At 43.9% G+C, this 24,322-nt stretch overlaps 2 protein-coding genes across 2 annotated transcripts in view; one reads left to right on the plus strand and one right to left on the minus strand.

Moving 5' to 3' along the window:
- Positions 1 to 2,447: 2,447 nt before the first annotated feature.
- On the plus strand, positions 2,448 to 12,989 carry DPCD (deleted in primary ciliary dyskinesia homolog (mouse)). The gene is made up of 6 exons (XM_060241809.1): positions 2,448 to 2,585; positions 3,290 to 3,370; positions 3,975 to 4,099; positions 7,205 to 7,338; positions 10,058 to 10,160; positions 12,819 to 12,989. Exons 1-6 carry the CDS (start codon positions 2,522 to 2,524, stop codon positions 12,921 to 12,923), a joined length of 612 nt encoding a protein of 203 aa, XP_060097792.1. The 5' UTR covers positions 2,448 to 2,521; the 3' UTR covers positions 12,924 to 12,989.
- Positions 12,990 to 15,445: 2,456 nt separating this feature from the next.
- The window catches only part of FBXW4 (F-box and WD repeat domain containing 4), a 121,163-nt gene continuing 112,286 nt past the window's right edge, over positions 15,446 to 24,322 (minus strand). Inside the window, exons 7-10 of the mRNA XM_060241810.1 lie at positions 19,315 to 19,455; positions 19,021 to 19,162; positions 17,652 to 18,226; positions 15,446 to 15,556 (exon numbers count right to left, since the gene is read on the minus strand). Of these exons, the coding sequence (XP_060097793.1) occupies positions 18,113 to 18,226; positions 19,021 to 19,162; positions 19,315 to 19,455 (397 nt within the window). The 3' untranslated portion in view covers positions 15,446 to 15,556; positions 17,652 to 18,112. The remainder of the gene's footprint in view (positions 15,557 to 17,651; positions 18,227 to 19,020; positions 19,163 to 19,314; positions 19,456 to 24,322) is intronic.

Consider the following 24,322-nt stretch of genomic DNA (forward strand, 5'->3'; position numbering starts at 1 on the left):
GCAAGCAAACTGGCCACTGCAAATTGTGATGTTATTCCCTTTTCTCAGTGAACAGCTTTCTTTCCTCCTCTGGGCACCCTGACAACTCACTTCTCTTGATCTGCTTTGTGCTTCGTATTAAAAGAGAGCAAGAAGGCAGAAAGGAAAGCCCTTCTCTTTACTTCAGATACAGAAGTAATCTCTAATGTAAAAGGCTTTTATTTATATATCTGTTTATACCTATATATCTATATAGATACAGATATATAATGTTAATAGTTGTACCTTATTACTGCATCACGTGTTCACTGAGATGAAAGGATAGCAGTTTTATGAAAGTAGAACCAATGTACTTCAGAGGCTTAGGTATTAGATTTGAAACAGGATTTAGGATGGACACACTAGAACACCTTCATTTGAAAGCAAATCCAAGTAAAATCAACTATTCTTCCTTCTAAGAAATGATGAGGGTTATGGGTTTGAATATCAGTCTAAGGCTGCAGACACACACACAAAATAATCCACTTTCAATGCATTTTCAGATTTTACTGTGTGAACTGGTAAAATCCAGTTGGAAAGTGCATTGAAAGTGGATTTAGTGTGTGTGACTGCAGCCTAAGAGTAACTTCCTCATTAAGTTTGCTCCTTTCCTTCCTTGTAATAATACTTTTAAATTTTTGAAACTCTTTTCGTTATTAAAAAAAGTTTCTTTTATGCTGCCACTACTACTAGTGAATTTGGGGATAACCTATTAGGACATAACTTAATATATTTACAAGCTGACAAGTCTCCTTCAAAATCTTCCCCAGAACCTTCCCTACAATCTTTAAAATAAAGATTCTACTTGCAAAGTGTTCCCCTTTCACATTTCATCTCTTTGATGCCTTCCTTTGTTGTACTGGTTTTCTGTTTACAGGGACTACATTTCCCAAGTAGGGAACACTAGAAATGATACAACACATTTGGCATACACCACTTTTTCTGCATAGGAAAAAGAAAAGCAGTCCTTGGGGAGGGACAGTGGCTCAGTGGTAGAGCATCTGCTTGGGAAGCAGAAGGTCCCAGGTTCAATCCCTGGCATCTCCACTAAAAAAGGGTCCAGGCAAATAGGTGTGAAAAACCTCAGCTTGAGACCCTGGAGAGCCGCTGCCAGTCTGAGAAGACAATACTGACTTTGATGGACCAAGGGTCTGATTCAGTATAAGGCAGCTTCATATGTTCAAATACAGCATTTTCTGACATGTGTGCCATCTACTTCTAAAATCAGAACTGCTCAGGATGGTATTTTGATACAGGGAACAGGGACCTGGTAAAACAGATGTGTGAAGGAGGGCACTTTCTGTAAAAGTGATAATACGGCCACTTTGATTAGATGTAAAAATCTCAGACCGCTCTCTTTTCCCTGTAATTTGCACGATCCAGGCTATTATACTGTTTTTATTCCACTGTTCTTTGATTGTGTAAATTGTTTTATTGCATTGTTCACTGAACGTAAATACTGGGTTTTATGTTTTGGGTCCTTATCTTTTTGCATTGTTCTTATAACTCTAATCTGCCTTTGGCAGATGGTTAATGCAACAAGTAAGTAAGCAAATGCCATGACTCAATCCAGACAGCTCTCCAAGCTAAGCATTGGGAGCTGCATGTGTGGTGCTTTTTTAAAAAGTTAAGTGCTGGGGCTCCTGAATTCCACAGCCTCTGACCTGTAGGCCTTCCCTACTCTCTGGCCTTGGTTTTGTGACAGCAGACTTGACTGAGAAACTGTGATGTTTTTGGTGGCACAATAAGCCTGGTTCACACATGCAGGAGAATGAGATAGCGCTGTACCAATTCAGGTTGTAGGTGGAAACGCACATTTTGAAACACTCCTGTACCGTACTTTTAAAAAACACAAACACCTTGCAGACAGAAAATCAGTACACCTAACGCGGAGAGGGGGTGTCGCAGCTTTCTTCTTGCTGTACTAATTTTCCGCTTGCTATGATCCTCCAAAACATCCTATCGTTAACCGCCTTGCTCAGGCCTTGCAAACCGAGGGCTGTGGCTTCCTTTATTAAGTCAGTCCGAAATAATCGCTAGCCAGTCTTCCACCTCGTGCATTCACTTGTACGTGTAGATCAATCCCTGTTTCTTTTTAACCAGGTTCACAGTTGAAGCCAGCTAACGAAATGCTGAGGACCTGATTTATGGGTAAAAGACCAAATGACCGCGATAAGCGGATCAGAGAAGCTGGGAGGAGTCTCTCTCTCGCTCTCTGTACTTCCAACCAGGAGGAGACATGAAGGAGGCCGTGAAGCATCCCGGCCGGAAAGCAGGCCTTTCCCAGCAGCCAACCGGTGCGGACTCCCATGAGGGAAATCTGAGCAATAAGGAGACCGCAATGTAAACATGCCGGAGCTCCGCGAAAGAGTGTATTTTCGACTTCTTTCACTTACCGAGGGAGGCACAGTGGAAAAGGAAGGGCTGGAGTCCAGAATTCTCTTCCGGGTCAGGTGAGGCGGAAGTGTAGGCCGGTTACTCTGGAGATGTGTCTGTCTGCAGTATGGCTGGGGACAAGTGGCTGGCGCAGTTGCGCTCGGCGCGCAAGACAGCCTTGCTCGGGGACGGTAATTGGAATCGGGCCCTGCCTTAGACGCGGGAAAGGGGGGCGGGGGCTTGGAGGGAAATCCTGCAGCGGCGAAGAAATAGTCCGCAGCAGTGCGCGTAATGGGGGAAGGAACGAGGCGCCGCCGGTCACTTCAGGCTGAAAAGCTGGCAGCGCAGCCGGCCCGGGTTTGCACTTCTCAATTTTAAATCCTGCCCACGTATTTGCCTGGAAACAAGCCCCATTGAACACATGGGACTGACTACTGCCGAAGCACGTAACGAAACGCTTACTTAGAATATGTCCCAGTCCAGCACAGACCTGGATAGCCCAGGCAAACCCAAGACCCTCGAGAGCTAAGCAGGGTCGACTCCGGCAGGTACTTGGATGGGAGGCCAGCATTTGAATAGTAGGGCAGGCTTTATTCAGCCTCTTCCTCTGAATATTCTCCAGGTCCCCAGCAGGGGGGTCAGTTACCAGAGGTTGCTATGACTTCCAAGTGCACACACACACAAACAAAAATACGGGGGGAGGGGAGAGAAGAAAAGAATATAATCTAGTCCAGAGTTCTTTCGCAGAAGTCAGTCCCATGTGTTCAATGGGGCTTATTTCCTAAAACTTGATTAGGGCAGGAACGGGACCAGTGGATGTGGGGGTGGTAGTAGGAGGTGGGATTCCCCCCCCCCAGCTGTTTCTGCAGACTCACCCACCTTCTGTTCTGCTTAGGCAAGCGAAAAATCCATTACTTGTTTGACAATGGAAAGGAGATGGCTGAGGAGTATGACATGAAGACCAACCAGCTGCTTCGTAAGCCAGTTTCTTTGTTTAGAGAGTGGAGAGTGACAATGGAACCTTGGCTTATGGTTTAACACAGGGTAGGAGGTTGAGCAAGAGTCGCAATTTAGCATTTTGTCATTACTGCACATCATGCAGGTTTGTAGAGGCCTGAGTTTTCATTCAAATGTTTATTTTATTTGAGCTGTTATATACTTCCTTTCTTAAAATCAGAGTGGTTTAGAAATGTTAAAATACCAATGCATTTAACAATAAAAATCCAGCAATAATGCCACATCTTTTAAGAACACTGTATTAACACTTTCACTTCAAAAAGAATGTCACCTCAGGAGGAGCATGACACTACAAAAACCTTTGCACCCTTAATTGCAGGAGGAAATTAATACTTAGCATAATGAGAGTGATGTATATGTACTTCAAGGCAAGGGCTTCATCTGGTATGTGCTTGTACTGTATCTGATAGAGTTCTTCATCAGTTGGTTTTGCCTTAATTTAAAAATTCCTGCCGAGTAGCATCTCCTTTAACCTTTAAAAGCATCAAAAGAACCCTGGCATACAGAGTTGGCTTTTGCTGGAAAAGTCTCTTCCCCATCTATGCCTTTTCCTTCCTCTGCAGTGAGGAAATGGAGAGAGAAGAATGCTCTTGGGGCTTCTGGCAGTTGGCAGGTCGAAGTGGGAGAGCCAACCATGCCTGCAGTGGGAACCCTGGATTGTGAGCTCATAAAGGAGAGTAGTGCCAATGTATGTATACCATAGTTCTGTGTATCACTGTAATATCTCAGATTGGTTTTATCATGGAAACATTCTGAGATGATATTTTTAGAGGCAAAACAAGTTTCAGGATGGCATTGTATAGCTCAACTATGTTTGTTTATTTCCGTATATTCATATTCTGCCCTTTTCCATAGTGGACTCAGGGCAGATTCCAACATAATAAAACCATTAAAACCAACAATAAAACATCAGTGCAATTAAACAGTTAAAACAATAGATCAGAATTAATTGAGGGCGGCCTGGATAATGTGGACACAGAAGGCATAATTATCACAGGCAACTTAGATTGCCCAAGGATCTCAGCAGTGTCGGCCCCAATCAGATGGCAGTCATTGCTGGAAAGCCAGTTGGAAGGTATAACAGGATGAGAACGCCCGCCTGCCTCAACCATAGGCCTGGCGGAACAGCTCCGTTTTACAGGCCCTCCAAAATGATGATAAATCCGGGAGGTCATGATTTTATAGGAGGGAGAAAAACAGTGGTTCAGATAGTACTACTTTGGTTGAGAAACTTGCACATAGTACCCTGCTAGCTGATTAGTCCACCCCCCCAAGTTCTGGTATGAATTCATAAATCTGCCTTACAGTGAATCAGAATATACCATGTATGCTGGTATTGTCTATTCTGACTGGCAGTGGATTGCTTAAGCAAGGATTTTTCCAAGTACCTAATGTTCTTCAATTGAAATTACCAAGAAGGGAACCTGGGATCATCTTCACACAAGGCAAGTGCTCTGCCTCTTAGCTATGACCCTCTCACAACAACAGCAGTTGTCAGGTACTAGGCTGGCCCAGGAGTATACTGTGTTCTTGACCTCACCATTCAACATGAGGTGAACAATACTCTTATATATCATTTAGGCTTAGGAACAAGCACTTTGGTTGATTTTTTTGGTGTGGAATAGGCTCCTGTCACCTCTGTAGGAGATAATATTTATATCCTCAGCACATCTCTGTTGCTGTATCTTATTTTCCCTGTTTCCGGCCTTCTTCCCGCCCCTTTCTCTGTGTCACATTCAGTGTGAAAATATGACTCCTATGCAGGTCAAAAATGATAGGTGGTGCAGACTTGCTTTGATATAGATTTCTGTAAACCCAAGGAAAACCCCAGGTTTGCAAAAAAAAAATGGCCGCTTAAAAAACAAACAAACTGGGGGTTAAAAAGCCATAGAACAGTAAAAACACCATATGTATTTGTGCTGACAACATGAGCGGGGGAGGGGTTCCAGGTGGTGTTTAGGGTTGGTGAAATAGTCCCTGAATTGTAACTGAAAACCGGTGCTACATTAAAAAGTAACTTTAGCAAAGGGAATCAGTTATAGGGAGAGGATAGAGAGTGGGAAGGAGATACCACAGGTGCTGCAAGGGTGGAGAAGAAAGAAAATAGCAAGCAGAGGAAGGAGCAGGTGCATGAATAGACAAGGGAAAATATTGGAGGGATGGATAACCAGCAGGGTCATAGAAAAACACAAGAGCGAGGGTGTGTGTGTCAGAAGCAGAAGGAACAAAGTAGGACAAGCCAGATGGAGCAAGAGGAGAGAAGTAGGAGCTAGCAGAGTGGAGGGGGTAGGATTTCCTTTCTCCTGCAAGGTTACCTCTTGTCTGACTCTAATTTGTGTATCCTAGAACAGGCCCTAGAACATTTTTACAATGGCCAGATCTGACACAAATGACACTTTGTTGGGCTGGGTCATATATGCCATAAACTGTAACACAAGGTACCAGAGATATAAACTTTATAAAGGTGATTTCAGATGTCAAATGGCAACAGTGGGTGAATGACAATAGCAGGCTTGATTGGATTAGGAGTGATATGCAGAGGGGTAGTAGGTGTGGAGATACCAGCATTGGTCATGTGACAGGAAACCTGGGTCTCAGTTCCATCCAGGAGGATGCAAAGAATAAATGGATATTATTCTGACATTAGAAATCACAACATTCAGTGGCTGACCTAAGAGCAGCAGTGCTCTTATGAAGGAATTTCCGTGGAAGATTAGAGAGAGCTGAATTGCAGTTGATAATGAAGCTCAAGGTAATGTATCCTCCTGGACTGAATTGAGAGCTAGTTTTCCTGTCTCATTATCAGTGTATAATATTTATTTATTTATTTGATTGATTTATACCCCGCCCTTCCCGCTGAAGCAGGCTCAGGGCAGTTTACAGCATAAAATCCCAGAAATAAATAAAATGAATAAGTATTAAAAATACATATTCGGTAATAAATAACAATGGTTAAAACAGTTAAAACAATTAAAACAGAAAAACAGACTATTAAATTGGTGCTATTCTGATGGCTATTATCATTTGACATCTGAAATCACTCCACTCTCAAGATACAAGGACCAACCCAAGTGCTCTAATTCCTAATCAGTCTTTTTGAAAAAATAAATTCACAAAGGAACAGAGAAATCCAATTTTGAAAAACTTTTCAGAATAAGCCAAAATAATTTCATCAGTGTACATTGTGCTTCTCAGAAGAATCCAACCATCCACACACCCTCCCTCCAAAGTAGTGTGCTTGCACACAAAAGCTTATACCTGGAATAAAAGCTGTTGGTCTTAAAGCTCCCCCTCCCTTCCTCCCCAAAAGAGGAGTAGCAGCCCTGGAGAAGAAAGCAAAACCTCAAGGGGGGGTGGTCTTGTCTTTCTATCTCTTCTGCAGAACGCAAAGAGCCACTGAGGGAGCTGTGAAAAAGGAAAGCTACAGTGCAGCTGTAGCCCTGGAAAAGGAAGCAGAAGGAAGTAGCTCGGGGGTCAGATTTTAGCCCTATGTGGGCCAGATGCAGCCCATGGGCCGCATGTTTGACATTCCTGCCATAGATGCCTTGAAATGATGGTAAATGCAGAGTACCAGATGTGGAAACATGAATGTTGAATAACCAAAATACAAGCACACTGTTGCGGCCCAGAGGGGCTCAAGCCTTAATATTGCTACTTGGATCTAAGGAAAAAAACCAACCACCTAAATATACAAAGCTAAGAATCCTCATGTATGCCATCCCAAGGAAGCCTAAGATTACTGGTTATTCCCTCTGTGCAGCAGTGGGCTGACCTGCATGTGTTTTTTCTCTAGCCTGTCTTTATGCGAAAAGATACCAAGAACAGCTTCCAGTGGCGGATTCGGAACTTGCCATATCCTAAAGACGTTTACAGTGTTTCAGTGGAGAAAGATCAGCGCTGCTGTGTTATCCACACAACAAACAAAAAGTTAGTAAGCACAGTGGGCTGTGGTAACACAGGCTAAGCTAGAGCTGGTGCAGGCTGCCAGCACAGATGTATCTCAGTCTGGAAGCCACAGTGTGTTCTCCTTATTGCAGATCTCTGCCTTCCTAGCTGACAGCATAACTGAAGTAAATTCATTTCCCACCTCTTCTCCCAGTTTTTTTTTATAAAGATCACAGAAACTTGGAAACCGTACATTATTTTTCCTTTCTGACACCCTACCTCTTTTTGTGCTATCCTCAACAATTACCTAGAGGTGGTGCTGTTGACAAAGAGCTCTTCATTTCTTTTTAGCCAGTTATGCATCAAAATTAAGGTTGCTCTGAGGACAAAATGAGGATAAGTACTATTAATGAGGGACAAAGAAAGACCAAGAATGTGGCCAGGAATGATCACATTCTTCACAGTGATGGCTAGAACAGGTTAACCCTTTGGGCTTTTCAGCTTAGTGTTCTAGCTGTCTGACCATAACTGGGCAGATGCAGGATCACTTTCCTGGTGCCCTCCTGTCTTTTTTCTCGAGACGTACAAAGTTGTTGATTTGAATGATGAGTATCCTAATCTTTCTGCATAATTACAGTCTTATACCATTTTAAGGTCCCCAACAAAAGTGGGCTCAGAATGCACACAAAAGTATGTCTTCACATAATGTGTGGAATTTGCTGCCCCAAGATGTGATAGTGGCTTTAGAAGGGGATTAGATAAATTCACAGATGATAAGTTTATCAACCTGTTTGGGATGAAAATTAAAAGGAACCACCATATTCAGAGGCAGTTTATCTTTGAATATCAGTTGGGAGGTGAGTGATGGGAGGGCATCACCTTCACTTTCCTAATGTGTCTGACTGCTTGTCCTGGAAACAGAGTGCAGGACTACTTGTATCCTTATTTTGATCCTGCATGCTCTTAAGGTAAGGCTTTCATCCCTAGCAAGGCCCACTGCACTCTTGTTCCTGCAGTTTTCTAGATTTGTTCCTTCAGAAAGCATTTAAGACTACAGCAACATATCAATTTCATGTTTCTTGATTTTTTTAGTTATTACATGCCTGTGCTGTGGTTATAGTTGTGCATCATAATTTTATAATATATTTTGGGGTTGTTGTTGGGTTTTTTTGTAATCTACTTTGGTGGTAGGAAAGGGAACATAACTTGAGTTTATGTTCCCAAAGGACTGGCCATTCTGCTAATCTTTTACAGAAGAGGATAGAAAGTGTGTAACTCTGGCTTTGGTCGTCCATAAAATTATTCTACTCAATACATTTTTTGAAACTTGACTTACAGTCCATACAAATTCTTTTGTGTTCCTGGTAGATAATAGTTCCTTTCCTGCACTGGGGGTGGGGGGTGGGGGAGGGTGCATTATAAGAGACCAAAGTTGCGTTTTTTTGAGATGAAGAGGAGTATTTTGCCTTTCATACCTTTATGACAAACTCAGCAGACAGCACTGTTCTTGGCATGGAGATGTGGTATGAAAGAACACTGAATATCTGTTTTGCAGCTATTAAAGGCACAGAAGTCCTGCCAGAAACAGTTGCCCTAAGAGTCCTCCAGAAAGAGAATTCTGCCACCCACTTTAAGTCATTCAGTATTTTCCCCTCCAGCCACAGCAAAAGGCTACTCAAGTGGGATTTGCTCCAGCCCTTTTTCAGTAAAACAAATCCATTAAACCAAACTTTTCCAAACAGGCAAAGCCTTCGTGGCCACTGCAGAATCAATTATTGCACGGTGAGGTAGCAGTTAACTATACTGGAAGCAGCAGATCTTTCCCCTTTGATCTTTTCACAGATTTTAGTTGGAAGCCAGACCAGGTACTTTTACCCTGCTTGGGGGTGGGGGAAGCAAAGTTGGTGTTCCCAGTGATGGCTCCCTAGGCTCTTTGAAACATTGGGCTTCTCCTTGAATCTACTTTTTTATTGTCTCAATCAGTAAGAAGTTAACACTTCCTTAACATGTCTTTGTGTTCATCTAATCTTTGCTGTTTAACCTTTGACACCCCCACTATTATCCATGTCTGCCACCTTTCCCAAATACACGCAGAAAGCTCTGAGCCCTGCGGTAACATTCCTCCGAAGCCAGCAAAGCAGCCAGGGCTGTTTGGCCTTTGTATGCATTCTCATTAAGGCTTGGACAATAAAGGGTTCATAGTAGTTCAAGCAGTCAACCTCCCAGCAAAACTGGCTTAAGTGGAAGGGTCTGCTTCTGGATCTGACATCAGCAAAGAAGCTCTTCAGTTCAGCATACCAGTAACATCTTGATATGAGAAAGATTCATAGAAAAAGATTTACAAGTATCAGAGGGACCAAATGGAAGCAATACTGAAAGAATGAAACAAAATTTGCTTCTGGTTTACTGATGGCAAGAAAGTTCAATAAATGTGTGATGGCATTTATACATGGCAGTGAAGATTTAAATGATAAAGGAGTAAGCTGACATTCAGTCCAAAGGGTTCTCTTGCTGCCCATATTTCCTGCCTCACCATGTACCCAACCATTCTATGATCACATTGGGGAGGTATTCAAACCCTAATCCTTGCTGGCCTGGGATGGAATGAGTAAAATACATTTTTCTTTAAATGCTCAGTTATCCTTATATCAAAATATAATTCAGGTTGAATAAGGAAGTAAATTTGCAAACAATTGGTCTCATTGCTAGTAGAATAGCAGAAATTTGCCTTACCCCCATTTTTCCCCATGTTTGCCTTCAGGTACTACAAGAAGTTCTCTATCCCTGACCTAGACAGATTCCAACTGCCTTTGGACTGCGCCGCTCTGAGCTTCACACATGCCAACAACACATTGATTATCACAGTAGGTATCAATAAGGCTGATTTTTCAGCATATTATCTCCTAGGAGCTTCCTAGGAGCATCAGCTCATTAATAAAAGTGGGGTAACAGAGAAACACAGGCATGTCTCCAGACTGCAAATGACAAAATTATCTATGTAAAGCTTGTGACAAAGCAAGGAAAAAGTACAGGTTACTATTCCTATGTCTGCATCAGAGTTCAAGCAATAGCACCTCAGAAACTATATATATTTTCTACTTACCACCAACAACCATTTACAACTCATTCTCTCCTTGAGTTGTGCTATTTGCAGAGCAGTCGTATGGGGGAGGGGCTGAATCAGAATAGGGACCCAACTGACCACTACATGCCAACACAACTCAAGAGTTACGCTTGTGCAAGGGCAGTTTATGCTGGTGCAGCACATTAACAGCACTGAGTCTATAAAGATGCCATGGTAGGAACGGGAGGCTTGAACAATCAGGCTGTAAAAGTGGTGGAGATTACGGTATAACTGCAGCTTCTCCTGGGCTATGTGGGAGTAGCCACCAAATGATGCAAACCCTGCCCTGATATGTGCAAGGTCGCCTGGTACATGGACATGCATCAGCCTAGCAGCTGCTACTCAAGGACTAAGACACTCCGAGCACTTCTGATGACCCCTTGGAAGGATCCAGTGGCCAGGAACCTCAGGGAGAGCAGGATTTTCTGCAAGATGGGATAGCACAGGAAGCATACAGCCATTGAAACACTTTCCTAGGACACAGTCCAATATTTTCACCTCTGGCAACAATATGAGGTGTCCGGTGGTGTCCTTTGCTGTATGCCTGCCCAGCTATACCCATCATACTAACTCAGGAGCCATCCTTTCCCTCTGGCTAACCAGCCAACATGCAAGTGAGGCCAGATGCAGCGAAGATCCGGGTGTCAAGCATGAGCTTGGCCCTGGCGGGCTAGCTTGAGCTCGCACACAGCCTGTATGGTGGCTCTGTTTAGGAGAAACTGATTGGAGCCAGGAGCTGTCCAAAAGACAGAGAGTGCTGATGCAAACCTAGTACCAGTGGACACAGCGCCTCCTCTGCCTTCACTCTGCCACCCAGACAGAGCACCGGTAAATGTGGTGTACCCCAAGCGTGAGAGGGAAGGAAAGGAGGGCACACCATCCTGCCTGCAGCTGGCCTGGCCCAGCAGAAAACAGGAATGGTGTTCATGAAGGTGGTGAGCAGCTAGAGTGGCTGGCGTCTTTCCACCTTTCCCTCCCCCTCCCCATGCAATTTACTATCTCAGTGAGTGGCTTATTGACTGCAGCTACTTTCTGGCAGGGGATGGAAATGGGGGGCAAGGTAGGAAGAGGGGATCGCCATCTTCCCATGGTGAGATAGCCTGTGGGTGGGTGGCATGACTGGCAATATCGCCAGCCAAACTGGACCAAGGCTGAGAAGGCATGCTGTACAGGTTGTTGGTAGAGCACATGAGCATTGCTCTTGCCATCACCAGGAGCAGCTCCACCATATCCCACCACCATACCTTCTGCCACATGGCTGCAGAACAGGTGCCTGCCCTTCCTCCATCCAGATGGAGATGTTCACTCTGAAGTGCTGGAATGATTCCTTCAGTCCCACTTGAAAGTATGTCCAAGCCCTCCTGACCAAAGCTGTTCTTTGCAAGCAGCTGTGGGGGGGGGGGGTCTGTTGGGAGCAGATTGCAGCAATGGATGGAGGAGCTGGCAGCGTCTGTAACAGTGGCTGCTGGGCACTTGGAGGGGGTTCTTGCCATAGCAAGGGATGTGGGTGAGGGATGGGCACATTGAGTGTGTCTGTCTGAGTCTATATGGGCTCCCACACACACCCTGCCCCTTCTACTGCTGTGCCCCCAGCAGGACTGGCATACATGTTGGCATTGGGAGGTCCTCAACAGTGTGGATGCCACAGCTGGTGGTGGGCGAGAGGCACCTTATCTATGTTCTTGTCCACTGTGACCCCCTCGAGGCCTTATGTGCAGAGCACCACTGTGGGGTGCCCATGAGTCTGACAGGTGGCTGGGCTCGTAATGGGAGTTGGTCTCTTTAAGGGATTGTTCAGCACAGGAGGAGCATTGCTCCTGCGGCCTGTCCCTCTCTGCCAGTGATGGATGCTTGGCTAGGCCTCCTCATGACCCCCATTGGTCTTGCCTGCCTTGTCTATCACACCGTTCCCACCTTGCAACAATGCTGAAATAGAATGCTGCAGTGGGATCACCACAGCACCCAGCAATGCTGTTGGGGCACCTTCCCCCACCCCCAATCAGCCACGGTGTAGCTATCCCCTTAGGGAGGTGACTTGCGATGCCACAGATGCATCATCGCCACAACACAGGATTGCTCTGCCCATATAGAAATCCAGAACCTTTGAATATACGGAGTCGGTATACAATTAATCTGAATTAAAGGTCACAGTTTTGTCAGGATGTTTTAAAGTGTACTAGTCTCAAATGGGATTAAAAGTAAGGCAAAATTCAAATTATGAGAGAACTGTAAATGCATGGTAGACTAATCAAATCTCAGGTGACTGAAGAGATGTACAGATATATTTCTGGGCAGCCCAGTGGTGTCGTCATCTTTGTCTTCTTTGCTGCTTTCTGAAACAATCTGCAGCACCAGTTGCATTGGTGCTGGTGTATTTCAAGTCATTTCTCTCCCACAGTATCAGAAACCACCAGAGATTCTGGCTGCAGAGGAGGAACTGCAAAAGGAGCTCAAAAAGGTCAAGGCAGCTAATGATGGAGATGGAGAATGCAAGACACAATAGCTGCAGAACTTCCTATCTGTATATATTTGCTACTTTTATTTACAAATAAATGCACTTAGTTATTAACTCCTTTTGACAACGATTTGCTAATTTTAGATCAGTCTACTTGGAAAGAGAAGTTTATTTTAAAAATGTTTTAAGTCTCCTTAATAGCTTTCTGGCATCAAGGTGAGATGCTAGAATCTTAGATGCCAAGCTCATTATAAGGCCAGTTTCAGAAAGCCTTTGTAAATCTATTTTGGTAGCCAGTTGCCAACAGATTTCTAATGTAATTTCAGACACAACCACTTTAGCAAGTAGCTGCTAATAGATTTTATTTAGCCACTTGTGTCTGGTTTGTCATCCAACGCGTTTAGCACAAAAAAGTGCTGTGCTGCTGCTGAGGGCAAGCAGAGGGGGAGAAAGAATTTGGGGGAGTTGCTCATAGGCCTCCATAGACCCAATCCCTTGGCACCCGTTTCAAGACAGGAAGAGCCTGGAATTCCTCTGACTCAGGAGTGATGGCACACTCTGGATCTTTTAGGAAAGCCAGGGACAGTTGGACATATCACAGCACAATAGGCACTACCTGCCCTGCTTACCCAGCAGTAGCAGTACCCTCATGGCCAGGCCAGCACAGCCTCACAGTACAGGCCAACAGGCAGACCACAGCCAGTGAGGCACACTCCGTGGCCCTCCGGCACAGCTGCATCCACCCACTGAGCCCCCGGAAAAGCCATGGAGGAGACCCAGTGGCCGGGTAGGGGGTGCTGTGGGCCCCACCCCTGGTGATGGCCCTGTCCAGTGCTATAGAGTTCAACTTCAAATGCTCCCAAGGAAGTTTGAGAAAGATCATGCAGGAAAAAAACATGGTGCTATTCAAAATAAGCCCATATTTTATACCAGTCCACTCATGCAAAATTTAAAATTGTTACTCCACCATAAAACTTTACTTTTCATTTTATGGTGCTTATTTGATCATAATGTGGTACCTTTTAAAAAACAAAAGCAGATCTGGTTCCTTTTATGCAAATTCTACATTGAACATATGTGACACAACCTACAAGACCTCATAGCCGTCCTTTCAAAAACAGTCTTCATGCAAATATTTTTAAAGGAATTTTTCAAAACCCAAACCACAAAGACACAAGTACATGATGCATGCCTACATTGTACACTACACAGGTCAGAAGTCAAAGTCTCAAAACCAATTCTCCAAGCACACCCATTTCCCACTTCAAGTGGGACTCCTAAGAGAGCCAGTTTGGTGTAGTGGTTAAGTGCGTGGATTCTTATCTGGGAGAACCAGGTTTGATTCCCCACTCCTCCACTTGCACCTGCTGGAATGGCCTTGGGTCAGCCATAGCTCTCACAGGAGTTGTCCTTGAAAGAGCAGCTGCTGTAAAAGCTCTCTCAGTTCCACCTACCTCACAGGCTGTCTGTTGTGTGTGTGGGGGGGGGGAGCTAAAGGAGATTGTGACCGCTCTGAGATTCAGAGCAGGATATAAATCCAATATCATCATCATCTTATAAAGCAAACATCAACCCCCATAACTCTTTGGAACAAATATCAGCTAGTAGTAGGATGCTAAAGGAATATCACATGAATGCTAAAATGTTTGCTGCAAGTGACTGATAGGGTCCAGGGTATTCTGCTAGAGCTTTGGTGTACTGCACATTATACTGGGGATAAATGATTAATTGCTCTGGCCCCTTCTGGCTGCTTTTAGGTCTTATTAATGAATTTCATCTTCACCTTGTAGCTGAATGTCAGATGCCTATTTCTATCCCCATGTGAGAGGAGTTCAACTATTTCTGTACTGAATTCTGTAGAACAGTGGTACTCACTTTGCCAACTCATGGAAAGTGACATTCGCAGTTACCATCAACCAAGAGCCATGGGCTACTGCATACCTTGTATAATACCCCACCAACACACAATATCACATATAACTGGTACTAAATATATGGCTATAATACAGTTAATTACCAAAATATTTCTAAACATGTAGGGTTATCTGTCCCCACCAGTGCTGAACCTTAGCCTGCTTTCATTTATCTAGGTTGAGGGGAAGGTCTTGCAAGGCAGAATTTTGACAAAAAACAGCATACAAGTTTTTCAGCTTCTCCATAACTATTTATTAGATGAGGTATTAAATAAATGCTCTTTTATGTCGAGCCACCCAGGTGCTGAGATGAGAGCACAGAAGCTGCAGACAAGGGGGTTGGCCTGTTGGAGAAGATGGGCTCTTCCATCTCTAGCATGAAACCTGTTCAGGGATGCTCACGGCTAACACATTCTGACAATTACAAGCCCCATCAGGCAATGGCTTTGCCCACTTTCCAGAAATGTGGTGGGTGCCACATAGGGGGACTCTGCTCAGAAGAGTCACTAGTGGCTGCCAAGCCACTGAGTATCAATGCTACAGAAGGAATGACTTGATTGATGGATAAGCAAATCAAACAATATGATCATACACATCATTACAGACCCACCACTAGCCATTTACTTATTTTGACCTTCAAGGTTCATGATTACAGACTTCCTCTAACAGTTTATTCAACACATTGACTTAACAGCATCATTCCAATGAAGTACTCCTTGTGTGAACCCAGACACCAATGGCTAAATCTGGTACAATATATACATCCAGCTAATGCAGTCAAAGATGGAGAAGCTCCTTGCAGTCAGCAAAAACAAGACCTGGAGCTGACTGTGGCTCAGATCATGAGCTACTCATTGCAAAATTCAGGCTTAAACTGCATAAAACTGGGGAAGCCAATAGGCCACTCAGATTTGACCTTGATCACATACCTTATGACTATACAGTGGAGGTGAAGAATAGGTTTAAGGAACTAGAGTTGATAGAGTGCCTGAAGAACTATGGACAGAGGTTCGTGACATTGTACAGAAGGCAGGAATCAGCACCATCCCAAAGAAAAAGAAATGCAAGAAAGCAGTCTGATGAGGTTTTACAAATAGCTGAGGAAAGAAGGAAAGCGAAAGGCAAAGATGAAAAGGAAAAATTCACCCAACTGAATGCAGATTTTCAGAGAACAGCAAGGAAAGATAAGGAGGCCTTCCTGAAGGAACAATGCAAAGCAATAGAGGAAAATAATAGAATGGGAAGGACAAGAGATCTCTTCGAGAAAATTGGAGAAATCAAGGGAACGTTTCGTGCAAAGATGGCCATGATAAAGGACAAAAATGGTAGGGACCTAACAGAAGCAGAAGAGATCAGGAAGAGGTGGCAAGAATACACAGAAGAATTATACAAGAAGGATCTCAATGTCCTTGACAACCATGACAGTGAAATTGCTGACCCTGAGCCAGACATCCTGGAGTGTGAAGTAAAATGGGCCTTAGAAAGCATTACTAACAACAAAGCGAGCGGAGATGACAGTGTCCCAGTTGAGCTAAAGATGATGCTGTTAAAGTGATGCACACATTATGTCAACAAATCTGGAAAACACAACAGTGGCCACAGGATTGTAAAAGGTCAGTTTATATTCCAATCCCAAAGAAGGGTAATGCCAAAGAATGTTCAAACTATTGCACCATTGCACTCATTTCACATGCCAGCAAGATCATGTTAAAGATCCTACAAGCTAGGCTTCAGCAGTATGTAGATCAGGAACTACCAGAAGTTCAAGCTGGGTTTTGGAGAGGTTCAGAAACTAGAGATCAAATTGCCAACGTTCGCTGGATTATGGAGAAAGCATGGGAGTATCAGAAAAATGTCTATTTCCGTTTCATTGACTACGCTAAAGCCTGGGGCAAATCCTTAAAGAGATGGGAGTACCAGACTACCTCATATGTCTCCTGAGAAATCTGTATAAGGTTCAAGAAGCAACTGTCAGGATAAGGAATTCGACAAGGATGTATATTGTCACCCTGCTTATTTAATTTATCTGCAGAGTACATCATGCAAAATGCTGGCCTGGATGACGCACAAACTGGAATTAAGATTGCTGGGGAAAACATCAACCAGCTCAGATATGCAGATGATACCACTCTAATGGCAGAAGGTGAGGAGGACCTAAGAACCTCTTGTTGAGAGTGAAAGAGGAGAGCACAAAAGTAGGCTTGAAACTCAGCATCAAAAGAACTAAGATCATGGCATCTGGCCCCATCACACCTTGGCAAATAGAAGGGGAAGACATGGAAGTAGTGACAGACTTCACATTTCTGGGATCAGGATCACTGCAGATGATGACTGTGGCCATGAAATTAAAAGATGTTTGTTCCTTGGGAGGACAGCTGTGGCGAACCTAGGCAATATAATAAAAAGTAGAGACATCACCCTGCCAACAAAAGTCCACATAGTCAAAGTGATGGTATTCCCAGTAGTAATGTATGGCTGTGAGAGCTGGACCATAAGGAAGGCCGAGCGCAGAAGAATAGATGCTACTGAGCTGTGGTGTTGGAGAAGAATCTTGAGAGTCCCTTGGACTGCAAGAAGATCCAATCAGTCAGTCCTAAGGGAAATCAACCCAGACTGTTCCTTGGAAGGTCAGATGCTGAAACTCAAATACTTTGGCCACCAAATGAGAAGGGAACACTCACTGGAGAAGATCCCAATGCTGGGAAAGACAGAAGGCAAAAGAAGAAGGGCTGGACAGCATTATTGATGTAACAAACACGAATTTGAGCAGACTTCGGAGGATGGTAGAAGACAGGAGGGCCTGGCGTGACTTTGTCCATGGGTTTGCAAAGAGTCGGACTCGACTGTGCGACTGAACAACAACAAAATGCTTCAAACTTACAGCCCTATGCTTATTTAAGAGGAAGTGATGAATGTCAGTAAAGCAGCAGGACAAAGCTAGTTCACTGTCTTAGCCCCTTCTATGTCCAGGTTACAGCCCTTTCCTGCCAATGTAAATCCAGCACAAGGTCTATACCCCCAGGGGTGGACTTAAAAGCATGAAGAAGCTCATACTGGATACACAGAAACCAGTGTACGTCTCCAAACAAGTTTTCTGAATGCATCCTTCATTAGAAGTTGCTTCTTTAAAAACACAAAAGATTTACAAAAATAAGCTGGAGAGAGATTAGCCTTTATTGAATCCAAAAGCTAGATGAACTATGTGGGTCCTCCTCAGCACTTGGGATGACTCTCAGGCTGCTTCTTGTCTCACGAGTATTCTCCCTTCCTGATGTTCTCCACGATGGGTATCTGTTCTGCAGTCCACGACAGTCCAGGACTTTGTCAGGTGGTGAAATCAAGTACATGCAGCGCAGATGCCAGAGTGGCATAGAGGTGGGTGGTGCTGAAGCAAAGGCAGTACACAGGACTACTGACTGGTGATGACAAAGAAAAGCTCTGCAAAGTAGTAAAAAAGATTCTCCTAGGTAAGAGATTCAAACTTTTTATCAATAACAGCCAGTGAGAAATAACAATCCTACAGCTCCCATGGGGCTATACTTCAGCAGCACTGCTTCTTTGCTGCATTTACAAGGGGATCACCATTGTGGCAGGGGGATAATGCAGCTGAACTGAGGCAGCAGAGTTCAGTCCCAAACAGGAGTGGGGCCAGCATGCCCCTGTGGATCTTACTCGAGAGAGACAGAGGGCACTGTCTGACCTCTTTCTGAACAAAACTAGCTTATGACGGAAGCAATAGCTTGAAAAATGACCACTAGGGAAATATAGCTGGATGTCTTTAGAACTGAACTAAGACACTCATCACATCCCCAGGGACAATTACTTGCTGGACCTATCTCCTTATATGGAGTTTACCAGAGAAAGAATTCTCTGCTCTAGGAGCTTATGAAGCTGCTGGAAGGGCTATCATAGCCCTGTAAGACAGGGGCTTGCTTACAGTGGCTGCAATTCTATTCCACCACTTCTCCAAGGAACTCAAAGTGACATCCATGTTTCTCTCCCACTCTGAAATAGGCTAATCTGATAAACAGTGAGACTGGCTCAAGGTTGCCTAGAGAGATTTATGGCTGAACAAGTACTTCAGCTCTGGTCTTCTTTATCTATGTATTTCACCACATTGGGTTCAACAAGAAATCTGAGGAAGCAACATCCCTCTCTGTTCTTGTGAGGTTCCTCCATTCATCTTAATCCTCAACCCACTTCTAGGAGAAACATACTTGCCAGTGCCTTACCTGAAGGCACCTGTTTTGCCTTTTATCCCAAAGGCGGACCACACCATAATAAGAAGAGCCACTTGCGATCATGTGATTCCCATTGCTCCTTATACAGTACAGGGCACTATCATGAGGCTCTTCCCATTTTTTTACACAGTCCCTATGGGGGAAAAAATACAATCTTGTAAGACAGTGCTTTAGAGTATTCTCCACCAAGCACTTGTTCTCCAGCTCTTCTATAGATAGTTTATAAATGTGGTTACAAGAGCCTTTCCAACCAGCTCAGAAAACCAGGTAAATCCTCATACTAACCTTGTGCTTGTCCTTAAATCCCAGTACCGGATGTAGGTATCATACCCACAAGAAAGCAAAGTGGAAGGTGTTTCGTAGAAAATATCCAAGACTCCAGCACCTCGGTGGAAGTCTGCTCCAAGGCAAGTGATCAGCTGTCCACTGAAAAAAGAACCCAACAAAAAATAAACTGAGGTATCAGTTACCTACATGTTAAAATTCGTGGAAGGCTTTTGTTTAAATACAGCTTTTTTTGTCAGTGCAGATTTTGGACCAAACAGTTAGATGACCAGCCAAATGAGATAAAAGTTCAGGTTAGTTTTTGGCTAGCACAAGAAATCACATATTGCACAAGGGCATTATCAGGACAAAGAAGAAATATCTGTTCTTTCTCTGAAAATGTAAAAACTCAACAGTTATTTAGCTCTGCCCTTTGCACTAAAACATATGGGAAGGCAGAGAACAGAAGAGAAATCTGTGGTCCTTATAGCAAAACTGGAAATTAATTTTCAATATCATGTAGGTTTCAGGTGGACATTCAAAATGTATGTCACCACCAGGCAGAAGCCAACCCCATCCCTGTTCACCACCCACCTTAGTACAGAAGGCAGTGGGACATGTTGTAAGTCTAAGTGATGAAAATCCACCTGGACTGAGCAGGTTTAATGCAGCAAGTATGAGACCATATGGAACCAAAAGAAACTGAAATTGGGTAGGGTTACCTAACAGTTGCTCCATGAATTATGCAAGTGGGAAGAAGAGACAAAAAATACACACCAGGCTGAAATACAGTTACACCTACAAGGCACACACAAGGATATTTCTTTCTATATGCAGCAACATGCTGTTCCCCTTGCTGGGAGTTCAACTGCTTAGTGAACAGGGGACTGAGAAAAGTCTTCACCAAAGACAAGGTCTCAACATGTGAAGGACTCCATCAAAAACATCCCTGTTAAGACTAAATAAACACTTACAGAATGATGTTAGAAACAATTGTGCTTTTCTATTGGATTTATATTCCACCTTCCACTCCGAGTCCCAGAGTGGCTCACAGTCTCCTTTATCTTCCTCCCCCACAACAGACACCCTGTGAGGTAGGTGGAACTAAGAGAGCTCTCACAGAGAAGCTGCCATTTCAAGGACTCTTGTGGTGGCTATAGTTGACCCAAGGCCATTCCAGCAGCTGCAAGTGGAGGAGTGGGAAATCAGATAAGAGTCGACACACTTAACCACTACATCAAACTGGCTCTCTATGAGCTCTACATACCTTGTCCTAAGCTACCTTCTCTTGTCTACACATACCTGCCCAAGCAAGGAAAGAGTCAGCTAAATCCTGCATTGCATATTACAGCTAGGAAGTCACTGGTGGATTATAAAAGCAAGAGTTGAAAAATGAAAAACAGCTCTCAAAAAGGCCTTCTGCAGCCATTTTTAGGACAGTTCAGTGTATGTGCACACCAGTAACAATGAATATGGCAAGGAAATATTTATAAATATTTATCAGGTCCATACATATGCCAAAGAACCAGGATTAACCATGATCACATACACAAAAGCAATCATGAATACCACTCTTCAGTGTGTGAAGCAATCCTTGGTTTCCAATTCTGTCTACCTCTGAACAATTCAAGAAATGATGCTATTCCTAACCATAAAAGATTCCCAGCTTACTACACTGGCAGTTTTTCCAGAACTCAGAAGTATATTCATGAAGCATCCTGTTATTTCAAGACTTGCTAACTTTCCACTGCATTCACGGCTCTCACAGAGGGCCAGGATGTACAGACCACTCAATTTGATTCTGTTTTTCCAGCAGTCTCTTGTGTGTTAATGCTAGTTCTAGAAAGATAAGGTCATTCTCATCCAAATCCTTCTCAGTGGTAAGATTTCTCTGGGCATGCCAAGCAACTAGATTCAAGAGAATTACCTGAATGTTTGCTAAGACATCTAAACCTTGGCCTTGCACTAACTGAAAGAAATTCTGAGCAGATTCCCATCATCTGGATCAGCTTTTGAACAGTTTTACTATGGAAAAAACTATCCAGTGATGTTTCAAAGGCCCCAGTCTCACAACTGTGACTCAAGATAGGTTGATATATTTTTCTGGAGCTCCAAGAGCAACATAATTTTACCAAGATAGCTGCAGAGTTAAAAATACAGCAATGGCTTCTGGCAACATTTGAATGGGGCTGCCCCATAGAAGATTCATGTATGTGCTTTAGGTAAGGCATCTGAATGATCTCCTTTTTCCTTACAGCTTCAGGCTCCATTTATATAACAGACAATTAAAACTTAATCCAGAAAGATGGAGGTGCTCCACATTGTAAATCAGGCAGATGTCGGAACAGGTGTACAGTCTTTGAAAGAGTAACACTCCCCTGAAGGAACAAGTATGATGTGATCGCGGATGCTTTACTGTCCCTGCAAAAATGGTTTAGGCTGGTTCACATGAAAAGCTGATGGTTAGAGTCCAGTTTAGTGGTCAGAGTCCAGTTTAGGTTGGTTCACAGAAGGCATGCTCTGGTAGCATCCAGATCTGACTACTGCAACATGCTCTTATAAGGCTGCCCTTTAAGACAGTTCAAACACAGTTGCTAATTTTTCTCCCAGTCCCAATTCAGGTGCTGTCTTTGATCCTAAAGTGCTAAATAATTTTGGGTCCACAGTCTCAAAAGCAGGGCTTTTTTTGTAGCAGGAACTCCGCTGCATATTAGGCCACACACCCCTGATGTAGCCAATCCTCCAAGAGCTAGCAATAGGCCCTGAACTAAGAGCCCTGTAAGCTCTTGGAGGATTAGCTACATCAGGGGTGTGTGGCCCAAAAAGCAAAGGAGTTCTTGGTACAAAAAAAGCCCTGCTCAAAAGGAACATCTCCTACATCAACCTGCCTGAATCCTGAGATCAATAAACAAGGCCCATATTGCATCTTGTTTAATATTTTAATTTGGGAAGGGAAAACTGTTGTGAGCCTTCTTGGAGGCCCAGAAGGTACTGAAAGGCACACATAAATCAACTAAATAAATCTAATGAATATATACTCTGTAATTGAGGGTCAATATGCCCTGTCTGTCTCCCCCCGCCCAACAAGAGAAAGCCCGCTTCTCACTCAGACAACAGCATCCAATGAAGCCCATTCAGCCACTAAAGACTCACATGTTCCCAGCCCTCTCTCCTCCTCCTCCTCCCTAACGGTCTAATCAGAACTGGACACAAAGCACTGAAGGCCTGCTTTTCAGCCTGCAGCACTGGCTCTGCTTCATGGGACAATGCAGCCTCCACTCCCTGAAGTAACTGGCACCTCCCCCTCCTTCCAGTTATTTTGTTACTTTCTGCTCCTTGATCTTGTATCAGTCTTTCTGGGGCACCCGAGCCGAGGCCTTAATTCCATCTGTAATCTGGGCTAAAGCCCTATCGGGGGTGGAGGGGGGGGGATAAAGACCACACAATAGGCAAAATAGAGTCCCAGGAGATGTTCAAACAAGTAAACACCGTTGTGTCAGTGGAGCAAAATTGCTGAGAAAGCAGATTAGTAGCAGCAGCATTGGTGTCCCTCAGATCAGAAGGTGAGCCCTGCTCCGCTCCCCAGAGCCAACACGCTTCCATGATCACAGTACTGGCAGCATGCTGGGGCCAGCCCATCTCCCCCAGTCACTCTCCAAAGAGCAGATTATGGAGAATAACAATTTCTTTGTGGCTGTGTAATTCCCTCCGTGACCATGACTGTGGGCCACTCCATCGAGCCGCAATGCCAGGGCCTTAGCAACCATTTAACAAGACCAGTTGGCCCTAGCAATGCTCCCCCCAAGGCAACCCTCTCGGACAAGCTTTAACATCAAGTGCAGGAATTAATCCTCATCCCTCCCCACCCCTAAAACCTGAGTCCAGGGGTGCTGTGTTATTGCACTTACTTTGTGTTTCTCAAGGCAGAGAATTGCTGGACAAGTTCTTAAGACATTAACCCTTGGAGAGAAGGGGGGTAATTTGTCTGTATGTAGAGGCAGGTCAGGAGGTGAAGGCATTTGCAGGATCAGGGCAGGAATGGGAGGCAGGACTTCTAGAGAAAAGAAACTAGGCTAATACTTAGGAGCTTAGAAAGAGTGAAAAAGCACCTAGGGTTGATGTGAACTGTGAGCCATGCTTAATGATGCCAGCTAGTTATATTTGTTTATGTTTTATTTAAAACATTTTTACACAACCTTTCCACACTAAATCAGGTGCTGACAAATGCTAATCACAGCCCTGATAGACACTTGAAAACTGGGAGATCAGGAAAGCGGAGGAGGTAGCTGAGCAAATGCTACCTAGACAAGAGTAAGCTTGTTTCTGCATATATTTACTCAATACAATCACATTTTCCAGCTGGCACTTACTGGGACCATCCATAAAGCATATCAAATGGGTAAGGGTACAAAGATTGTACCCAGGTTGTAACAAATGAAAGTTTTAATACTAGTCAACATGGGGCAGATATATTAAAAGGGGTCTTTAAAACTATGGCATATGTCTGGATGGCCTCACACCACAAAAGCAGCATCTCCTGAGGTGTGATTCCTAACTTGAAAATATGGTATAGACAGGACTTCTGGGGAAGGAAAATGCCGAGCTGAGCTGTCTCTCATAACGGGAGCAGGCTGGAACTTCTGTTCGGGGTAGTAGAAGGCAAATTAATGCCTACTGCCTACTTTTCTCAGTGACAGAAGAGTCCAAGACATGCACGGAAACTTTGAAAAGAGATTTACCTTGGCTTAAAGGGAGCCCTGGAGAGGGTCGTCTTTGAGGCTTTGAGGGGTCTCGGGAAGTTGCATAGTCATCGTCTGCAGAAGTGCCCAGAGTCATTTATTTGACATAAGCTCGTCAGGATCCTAACCTTCTTGGACATTTCTAAACACTTAAAGCTTTGAAAGACCAGTGGAAACTTGGATAACTGGAAGAAAAGGTACAGAAGTTTTTTTTCCATTCCGGAGCTATTTATAGCTTAAAGGGACAAAATTAAAAGGTGGGAAAAGGAAACATAGAAAGCTTGGAAGAA

The sequence above is a fragment of the Heteronotia binoei genome, chromosome 6 (assembly GCF_032191835.1).
Source record: "Heteronotia binoei isolate CCM8104 ecotype False Entrance Well chromosome 6, APGP_CSIRO_Hbin_v1, whole genome shotgun sequence".
Lineage (NCBI taxonomy): Eukaryota > Metazoa > Chordata > Lepidosauria > Squamata > Gekkonidae > Heteronotia > Heteronotia binoei.